The 11482-nt window shown below is 39.8% G+C and overlaps 1 protein-coding gene across 5 annotated transcripts in view; it reads right to left on the reverse strand.

Moving 5' to 3' along the window:
* Positions 1-927: 927 nt before the first annotated feature.
* TOR4A (torsin family 4 member A) overlaps positions 928-11482 on the reverse strand; it is a 53315-nt gene continuing 42760 nt past the window's right edge. For all 5 annotated transcript variants that reach the window (XM_085895776.1, XM_085895767.1, XM_085895761.1 and 2 more), the window contains one exon: positions 928-1641. In XM_085895776.1, coding sequence (XP_085751902.1) covers positions 1114-1641 — 528 coding nt within the window. In that variant the 3' untranslated portion in view covers positions 928-1113. The remainder of the gene's footprint in view (positions 1642-11482) is intronic.

Raw genomic sequence — 11482 nt, forward strand, 5'->3', positions numbered from 1 at the left:
AAACGGTATTTATTAGACAGAAGACCCTAAATCACGTGATGGAGTTATTGGCATTCATGGATGATTAGCGACCTGCCATGTCACAAAGTTATTCGTGTGTGCTGGCCTGCAATTCCGGAGAGTCTGGTGGGAACTGAGGTAGTTTTCCCCCTCGTGATCTTCTCACCCTGACCCCCGGGTCCACAACAATATATAACACACACACTCGTGATTGCACAGATGCGATCCTCACCCCCCCCCCCCCAACCCTCGTACAAATCCGTCTTTCCGTTCTGACTGACAGGCAAAAACCAGCAACCTCTCTCATCCTTTCTCCCGCAAACAGGAAAAACGATCAATATAATTGGTTGATGCTAAAACAAGAAATCAACTTGTGTTTAAATTAGACAGCTTTGTCGAACTGTGCTTCAGGTAGCAAAATATACCCGCCCACTCACAGATATTAAAGTAGTTGTGTGTGTGTGTGTGTGTGTGTGTGTGTGTGTGTGTGTGTGTGTGTGTGTGTGTGTGTGTGTGTGTGTGTGTGTGTGTGTGTGTGTGTGTGTGTGTGTGTGGGGGGGGGGCAGACACAACACGCACACAATAATATCCTCTCCTGTTCCTTCAGGAATGGGTGAGGATAACTCAAGTACACAGCAAATCACCACAAAAACACCCATCTGAAATGCAGTTGAGACCTGCAGAAACGGCTGTGGAAGCACCCAATATTGACTAATATTCTCATCATGGAAAATTGACAATTGCAAGAGACAGTTCTCCATCACACAAATGTTCACAGGTGTGATCCCCAAATGGCCTGGCATCAGGATACTTCCAATTCTCCACACAGTCATTTTCACAAGGGTTATTGTTAAAACAAATTTCAAATGTGTTCAAGATCTTCGTAATATGGTTCAGTTGGCAAAAAGAAAAACATTATAATGCACATTTTTGGTTAAAAAAATAGTTTTCTTTATTCTCTAAACAAAACAGGACGTTAAATGGACTTCAAAAGAAAACATTTGTTCCCTTTGGCATATTCTCTATTTGCCCCCCACTTCTCCACAAGAAAACAAATAGGGAAAAAAAAATCAATATAATTTAGAAATCCTGATAATAGGCCAAGCAAAGGTATCATAAACTCCCAGCACAGGTGTGGTTTTCTTTCCAATGCATCTGGTTCACCCGTGAGACGACAGACTTGCATCCAGTTAATGCATACTCGCATTCCCCTGAAAGCACATATTGTAGCTCTGAGAGAAGGTTTTCCATTTCTTGTTCTGCCGGTACAAACCCTTCTGTGATCATCTCTTCCCAAAAGCAGTGGCGAATGTGTTCACGTCCCAGAAGACCAAATGGAATGGGCAGTGTGTTGGAATACAGAGGATGCTTTTGGGAAAGCCAGGAAGCAAGATGACCCTTTACAAGGCTGTCAAGCTCCAGCGGTTGGAGTGAACAAAGTGAGGCATTACGTACGACAAACTTCGAAACAATTTCATGACCAAGGCTACCAATGAGGATGTATATGGCTGAGAGATGCTCAGGTGGTTGATTTGGTCCAGTCAGAACCTGCAACAGGTCCAGAACCTCTTCAGGTAGAGCCTCTACATCATCAAAGACAATAAGTGGAACCTTTTCCTCCTGTTCAGCCTTTTGTACTGCCTGTCAGGGAAAAGCATTATAATTATAATGGCAAATAACCACAGACTTTATTGGGATGTAAAGTACAAAAACATAACCAAGCATCCACTGGGATTAATGACAAGTACAACCCCTAGATATCCATTCAAAAGGCAGCTTGTATTTAAAATTTCACAGTGTAAAATACCAATGACAAAAACTCAAAGAAAAATAAATAGTTCAAGACACAACCCTTTGTCAAGAGTCAAACACAAACACATACACAATATATTATACTCGGAAGAGTACTTGTCCCAAGTGTTGGGAAAAGCTAGCAAGAGTATCCATCCCCCGTGATGGGAAAGGTTTAAGTTGATCTATCAATTTAAATTATTTCATGGACTTTTAAAAGAGGTCAATTATGTTGCACTCTTGGTTTTGCTCAGAACCAAAGCTCTGAGCTACTTATACCACCCACCGCAAAATGGTGGTGCAAGAAAGGATGGGCAGGTTGGATTTGTCCAAAAAACAATAAGAAAAAAAGAAGAAAAAAAGAAGGCAAAATATTGTTGCTGTGAAATAATATTTGGCATCAACATTACTCATGCTTGTTCTCCCATCATTTCAAAAGTGAATGTTGAGCTTTTCAATGCAGCACGAGAAGCGGCCGCCATAAACGGGAGACAGACAAACGCACGGACAGACACCATGGTTCAATATAAAAAAAAAATATATATATATATATATATATATATATATATATATATATATATATATATATATATATATATATATATATTGTTACGGGCTGGGGGTCAGCCGCCAACCGACCGCTCTGAACGGAGCCGGAAGTCGAGTCAGCCCGACCGATCGCCTGGAATATAGATCGCCGCCCGGATAACTCCGAGCGACGGGTCCTTGTAAAAGAACTGAAATACGCCAATCGGCAGATCACGTGGGGTAGGGTCGATTGCCAATCTTAAATTTACCTAAATACCCACATGATCCAACTACCGGGGTATTCCACCCTCGACGGAACTCGTACGGAACAAACCGCCGAGGCGAGCTTGTCCGTGCGCGATTCCAAGCGGCGTAATCGCCGAGAACCGTCGGTCCAAAAGTCCCCCTATTACAGCAAACCAACGGCTTTCTAACTCCCAACACACGAAATGTTCAGTCAATGAGGGAATGGACGCAACGAGCAGGTTTACATTCACACAAGGACATTTATTATAATGAAACACGTATGCAATTAAATAAGGCAAAACACGTATGCAATTATACAAGCAACAAAAGCACGACAAAAGAACTACAACCGTTTACTTATTATGCACAGTCATTCACACTTAACGGCAGTTCCTACTTATTAGACGGGCCCACGGACACACGTACGCACATACACACCCAGGAAATGGTGGCAAACGCCTTTAATCACGAGCTCCAGTTCGGAGGACAGGTGAGCTGAAACTCAGAGCTTGACTCGAACCTTTCCACCTCGTGTGGTCTTCAACTTGTCTGGACCCGGGCTCCAGCGAGAGCGAGCTGGATCCAATCTCCGCGATCCTTCCCAAGCCCTCGCGAATCCTCCCGCACTTCTCAACACGTGCCGGAGAGACGAGGCGCCGATCCTTCCTGTCGATCGTCGCTTCCCCGAGGATCCAACTCCAAGAAGAGGCCGATGCGTCGTACCAAGCCGGGAAACAAAATGGAGAACGAAAAGCTCCACAAACCAAGAGGAAGAGGAAGAAGATGAAGAAGCCTCCACTCGCAGCTCGAGCCGAACAACCGCCTCAAGTTCCTTCCAAAACAAAGCAGCAGCCGAAGCTCACTGAGCCAGCCGAAGCAAAAAGCTTCCGCAGGCCTCAAGCCAAGCAGGACCCGACGGCTGAACGACTGCTCTTTCCGAAGCAAAAAAGCTTACTCCTCCCATGGGACTCAGCAAACGAACTCTGCACACGGGACTCAGAACGGGACTCTTCACGAACTCTGCCACGGGACTACCACAAACTCTTTTTTTGAACAAAGAAAAGATGTCCTCTTTATCCTTTGCACCCCCTCCCCCGTACCCGGCATGACTCATGCCCTCGTGATCCACCCCCCGCTCAACCACGGGTGGGAGGGAGTTGTTGACGTCACCGCAGGGTTCTTCTTCCTCTTCGCAGAAGAGGGGGAGGGACGTCTCCATTGTTCGCTCCCTAAAGGCCTGGTCACACCTTGACGTTTTAGCCAACGTATGCCGATTTTTGAATTTTTTTTCTAAAACGCTGGCACACGTTGAATACGTTATGGGTAAGTTTTGATAACATTGAGAGCACGCTGAAAAACACTGCCATACGTCGTTGTACGCTGGCTTTAAGCGTTGTACTTTTTGGTTGTCCTCAAATTTTTTCATGCTTGAAATTTCATGACGTATGCCGGCGTATGACTCACACGTTCCGCTACGCTGGCCACAAGTTGTATGCACGGTCTGCGATCGTTGACAGACGTCAACACATGCTACTTGTAAGTTAATCATAAGTTGAGACACGCCGAGGTAATGTTTAGCGTACTCGAAACTTATTTCTAACCTATGATTAACGTGTTGTTGGCACGTTACGCGATCGTTGCCACACATCGACAGACGTTACTTTTAAGTTACTCATAGGCTGAAAGACGTCGGTATAATGGATCGTCCTTGCGTCAGCGTCCACGGCCACGGCCAGGACACTTATTTGCAGCATTCTTCAAACTTTTCTTGGGCATGACGAGGATGTTCACACTTCGATGTCGAGCTTGGCTATGATTCCAATTGTCCATCGGCAGCGTCTATTTAAAATAGTCGAGTTTGAGCGTTTTAACACGTTCAGAAGAAACGCTTCAAATTTCCAAACCCCAGCGTCAAAAAACAAAGGCGAGTGACAGCAATTTAAATCGTTCATTGTAAACAATGAAAATAGGTGAGTGGTACCGTTTAAAAGTCATTGAGTGTAAAAAAAATCCAATTGTTGAGCGCAAGCGTCTACTTTCAAAAGTGGAGATGCAGCCATTTAAATCGTTGAGTTTATCATTTAAATCATTAAATCGTTAAACGCAAGGACGATCCATCATAACCCACACCCTCCCCCTCACACTCACCTACTACTGCCAACATGAACAAACTACTACTAATACTAATACTAATACTAATACTGATACTGATACTGCTGACATGGATATCGACTCAAAAAGGACTCGAAAACACTGTTGGGTTCCCCTTATATGAACACCATTTTTATATACCAATTCCCAAAACCGCTGGGAACACGTCTTTATATGGCATTTGTAAGCTAGAAACAAATTCATTTATTTTTTTTTTTGTCGACCGGAAGACGTCATTGGAATACGTCTACATACGTCGATGTGTGTTGGGACTACGTAACGAATTGGTTCAAAGCACGTCAAACATAAGTTAGAAATAAGTTTCGCGTAAAAAAGACATTACCGCGACGTGTTTCGACTTATGAGTAGCTTATAAGTAGCCTTTGTGGACGTGTGTAAGCGTCCACATATCGTGTGTAAAACTTATCCCCATCGCATGCGGAACGTGTGTCATACGCCGAGTACGTCGTAAAATTTTGAACATGTTTAAAATTTCTTGACGTACTCTACTTACTACGACGTATGATAGCGTACTTTAGCGTTGTACTCATGTATACCAAACTTACTCATACCGTATTTGACGTGCCCCAACGTTTTAGACACATTTTTCTTAGGTCGGCATACGCTGGCAAGATCGCCAAGGTGTGACCGCGATGTTGACACTTCCATTTCTACGGCAGTTATGATTCGAATCGTTGTGCGTCAGCCTTTTAATAGGCTACGTCACGACATCGTCGGCGATGCGTGCAACGCGCTATGCCTAAGTTAGACTATCGTTGGGCATCGGTTGTGTCGGCCGACAACAGGTTCAGCATTCGTTGGTATAAGTTATCTATAACACAACGAAACGTTCTGTGTCCGTTACCAATGCGTTATACATAAGACCAAGTCGCTATGAATACGTCCGAATCTTTAAAAAAAACATCAAAAGTTCAACGTAAGCCAGCGTTTTAGATACATTTTAATACGTTGCCATCGCTGGCTAAAACGTCAAGGTGTGACCGGGCCTTAACTATTAAATGGATCCGCAGCGCATCTAATCGATTTCAAAACATTTAAACAATGGAAGGTGAGCTATCTCGGGAACATGCACTTATCGACATAGCTGACTAAGGGAACCTGTATGTTGTATGCGATTGAATTCCAAATTCGTAACAATATATATATGTATATATCATATATGACTTCCCTTCCAAGGAACTTCAGCACAGAGACCATTCGGCCCACAAAACCTTGACAATGGTTGCCAACGCATGAGTTTTTTGTATGCAGAGTGAAGGCTTGTGGAAGAGCTGGAACACTAAACAGATCATGACACCAGGAGAGTGTGGGACACCTACCAGAGTTTAACAGTGGAGTTGAAGGACAAAATAAAGGGTATTATTTTGAGCTTTGAGGGTATTAGTTTGAGGCTGATTTGAAATATCCAGAAGAATTCCATAAAAAAATCATAAAGACCTTCCATGTGTGCATGGCTCACAAAGTGGGTATGCTGTGGTATGTTTGTGGGAAATTCCACATAAAACTATTATGAGGTATTTAGACAAACCATCAATGGTCAGAAATGAAAGTGGACATCTTGGGGAACCTGTGGAAACTGGCAATATCATACTCTCCATTTCCCTCTTTTATTAAAGATGAATTAAAGCAACAGAATATGGGTATTTTAACCTTAGAAATGTTACAGTTTGATTGCAAAATATTTATTTAACTGTACGTTTCTTATGTGACAGTTATTTTGAGTGTGACGACTCAGAATGTGAACTTTGGTGTCTCTTTTATGTTTTGATGATGTTCTGTCTTCCTATTCGGGTTTTCTGGCATCTACCCTATCTGATGAAATAATGGATTCGTACATAACGCTTCGTGTCCACTGCATCGAGAAAAATAAGGAGTCCAGTGTTGATAATGTTTCTTATGATTTTTATTCAAAATCTCCCTTAATTTCTTGGAAATATGACAGAGTCTAACGGCAGAAAAATATTGATCAAAATTGTGATCAGAAAATAAAATTCGGACCGCAAGTAATCCCGTCTTGATTTTCGTGTCAGTCCCGTTATGTATGAATCATCATCTCTCCTCTGATGCAAATAAAGCTCGCATTAGAAAATCTTGCCGTCTTGCCAACTTCCCCGATTGATGGATACAATAGGCACTTGCAAGCGTGTCAGCACATTTCCATTCGCCGTCGAGCGCAGCGTTTGTCTTCGTGTCCGTGTCTTTGCGAGAGCAGTAACGTACGAATCCAGCATGAGCACGCCGAGCCGAATGAGGTGACTCGCATTTGTCTGATAATTCTTCATTTTAACCAACGCTATAATTTTTTTGGTGCTTCGTGAGGATCCGAGAGGTAAGAATTATGTTTTTCTTTTCATGTTTAACGTGATTATTTTCAAAAGTTCGAAAGAAATAGATTCGATTTTAACGTTATTTTTCGTTTACAAATGTGGCTTTCTTTGCTAATGAACTCATCTGTGTTTTCTTCGTAATTTATAACATCAGACTCTCAAAATGTGTTGTTTTTTTCTTTTTCCTGTCAGAGTAAAAATTATCTGTTTCTTAGCCCAAAATATAATATTTACGTTGTTTTTTCATCTGATTCCGTACATAATGCTGACGCTAAGCTCGAAATTTGAACGTGTATTTACAGTGTTGTATATATTCAGTGGTAACTTTAAAACCGGACATGCTGCAGGTCTAAAAATTTAGATTTAGCTATTTGAATACATGCAGATGAACATAATGGGTTACATTTAATGTTTTCCTAAACTTATTTTTTTGCCCTTTGTGTAACAGTAGTGTACCCACTTTGTGAGCAATGCACATATGTTGTTGATAAAGAAAGCCCAAAGAAAGAATGGCTTTGCGATTATCAACAATCATTTCTTATGCTAGGCCAACCCACAGAAAAATTACTTATGACATTATATGATGAAGGGAATTATGTTATACATCAAAGGAATTTAAGACAATGTTTATCTGCTGGGTAAAGAGTAAAGAAAATTCAGAGAATTTTGGAATTTAAACAATGTCATTGGTTAAAAAAAGTATCATGATTTTAACATAGAAATGAGAACACTTGCTTCAAATGATTTTGAGAAGGAATTTTATAAACTAATGAATAATGCTGTATTTGGAAAGACGATGGAAAATGTTAGGAATAGACAAAACATAAGGCTTGCTACATCTTGGAAACAAGTATCTAAATTAATTAATCAACAAAGTTTTCAAAGAACTTTTGTGCTATTCATTTGAACAAAGAAGGGATTGAAATGGATAAAGCTATCAATACAGGAACATCAATTCTTGACTTGTCAAAGTTGTTCATGTACGACTACTTCCACAACAACTTAAAGAAGAAATTTATTTTGAAAATCAATACGAAAGATATAAGGATAAGTCTCAGGATGTTGATATTTATGACACAAGCAATTATAAATCAGATAACAAACTATTCTCTTCAAAGAATAAAAAAGTTATTGGAAAGTTTAAAAATGTGTTAGTTCGTAAGATAATGAATGAGTTTGCAGGATTGAGAGCAAAGGCTTATGACAATAAATATATTGAAAAGAGTGATAAAAAGTTAAAGGGGGTAAAAGAAAAATGTAATCAAGGAAACAATAAATTTTGAAGATTATTACAACTGTTTTGCCTTGAAGAAAGAAGAGTATAGAAAAATGAATACAATAAGAAGTTATAAACATCATTTATATACAGAAGAGGTAAATAAGAAGGCATTGGAGGCTTTTGATGATGAGGTATATTTCAGAAAATGGAATTGACAGCCTCCCTTATGGATACATACATAAGTGTTAAGACATTTAAGTTTGGGGGTTTTCACGGGCTTTCAGCGCCTATTTTACTGGTATATAAAATGATATAACCAAGCAATAAGGCCAAACAAAAAAAGGAGTTTGTTTCCGGTTTCCTACTGACCCATTGCTTTTATATACGACCCCACGATTTTTGTTGACAATTTGGACTTGGGCGCGTTTGACTTGGGCGCCGCCATTTTGAACCCGCGTGTTAAGTCAGTGAGAGTTTCAAAATGGCGGTGCCCGAGTCAAACGCGCACGAGGACTGCTTTGTGGATCGGTCTTTTCATGGTTAGTTTCACCTATTGTGGTGGTGATGGTGACAGTGGTGATGGTGGTGGGTGGTGTGGTGGTGGCGGTGGTGCTGGTAGTGGTGGTGCAATAGACTTGCAAAAATGCACTAGACTTGCTGTTAAACTTTTTATATATATATATATATGTTAATAAACAATGCATATTTTCAGCATGCATGCACTGTTAAATATGTAGAGAAATTTAAGACAGAATAAAGTGCATTTTAGCAAGTCGAGTGCACCACCACCACCACCACCCCCCCCCATCACCACACTACCACCACCACCACCACCACACCACTACTACGGAAAATAAACATTTTTAATCGAGTTGTATGAATGTATTCATGGCAAAAAAAATTATCAAAAAAAAATAATTCCCGACCTCCCTACCCAATTTTTTTTGGCCTAACAGGAAATATTGGCCTATGCAATAGGAAACAAATGTTTTGTTTTTTTTGGCCTAACCAAACCAAAGAGTGGAGAAAATCACAGCCTTGGTATTTAAATGGGAAAGATTATGAATGTGAGAAATATCAAACAAGTCATATTAAAGCAATAACTAAAACAAAAGTAGATAAATGTAAATAGAAATAAGTTGGATAGTTTAAAGGAAATAAGCATCCTTTAATGGACAGAGAATTTTAATGGTTGTCAAGAAATCAATCAAAAAATAATTTACGATGATCTAAAAATGACATGTGGCTCAGGAGGTGCTCAGACAAGAACATTAAAAGAGGTTTGTCATTTCATCCCTGCTCAACAGATACTTAAACCAAGAATGAAGTTCCAAAATATTCTTTGTTAATATACTTGATGGTGACGAGTGTTCCAAAAAAATTAAGCATTCCCGAGAATAGAACATGAACAAATATGAATTGGTTTGCTGTTTGAGTATAGTGAGAAATATGATTTTTCGTGAAAAATGGGGATGGTTAAAAGTGGTGAAAAGTGGGATTTTTGGTGAAAACATGATGAAAAAGGGAGGGACATTTTGGGAGATTTTGGGGGAAGAAAAGTGTCGAAAGTGGGGTCGAAGGGAAGTAAAACAAGGAAAATTGGGAGGATTTGGGTGTTAGTTAATAAGTTTCCATAATTTTTCCCATTCACTTGCATGTCATGTCTCAACAGCCCCATAACACGATGACTCGTGATGCCATAAAATGACAATGTTCTTGGCATTTACTTCAGCAGGTTGTTCCATGCAAGTACATGAATGCTATCAAATTACAACAAAAAACACGTGCGACTTAACATTGATAATTTGATGAATATCATTGGAATAACCCAAACCTTTGCACAGTAACGTGCGATATATATATATATATATATATATATATATATATATATATATATATATATATATATATATATATATATATATATATATATATATATATATATATATATATATATATATATATATATATATACGTATGTATGCATGTGTGTATATGCATGTATGCATGCATGTGTGTAAATGTATATGTATATGTATATGTATATGTATATGTATATGTATATGTATATGTATATACATATACATAAACACATACATACATATACATACATACATACACATACATATACATACACATACATACACATACATACACACACATACATATACATACATACACATACATACATACACATACATACACATACATACACATACATACACATACATACACATACATACACATACACATACATACACATACACATACACACATACATACATATATATATATATATATATATATATATATATATATATATATATATATATATATATGACCGGGCGTAGTGGCGTGCGCCTGTAATCCGGCAACTCGGAGGATCGCTTGAGGACGGGGGCTCTGCACTGGGCAGGGTGTAGAGCAGGCCGGAATCATGGCGAAACCCAAATCCTGATCCCTGTGTCGTAAGAGGCGACCAGGGTTGCGTCAGGAAGGGCATCCGGCGTAAAACCTGTGCCAAATCAGTATGCGGATCATAACGGATGATCCGCTGTGGCGACCCCTAACGGGGTCGCCGTTATATATATATATATATATATATATATATATATATATATATATATATATATATATATATATATATATATATATATATATATATATATATATATACATATATATATATATATATATTGTTACGGCTGTGGATATCTGCAGAGCACCATATCGGTCCTTGGATCAGTTATGCCGATAAGTCTGTGTTCAAATACATTTCCCCACCGATGTTTAACGGGCAATTATTAGTGTGCCAGGCTGTGATCTTTGAGTTAGCCGTTTTTCTTTTGCTCTCGTTATTTTGGACCAACCGCTTCACAACAACCACCTCCTCCACCAACATCGCTCTCATCAACCGCTTCACAACAACTACCTCCACCACCAACACCTTCTCCACAACCACCCTTACACAACCACCTTCTCCACAATGCCAACCACAACCACCTTCTCCACAAATCGCCAACATCCCCACAGACAATGAACAACCACCTTATCCACAACCGCATTCAGAACAACCACCTTAACCACAACCGCCCAACCACACCACCCTCACGACCACCACAAAACGCCAGCCACGCCACCATTACAACAACCACCGTAACCACCACCGCGTTTCCACCTCGGCACACGGTTGCGAGAA

This window comes from Eptatretus burgeri, chromosome 1, assembly GCF_056783735.1.
Source record: "Eptatretus burgeri isolate ZD-2024b chromosome 1, Ebu_testis_v1, whole genome shotgun sequence".
Taxonomy (NCBI): Eukaryota; Metazoa; Chordata; class Myxini; order Myxiniformes; family Myxinidae; genus Eptatretus; species Eptatretus burgeri.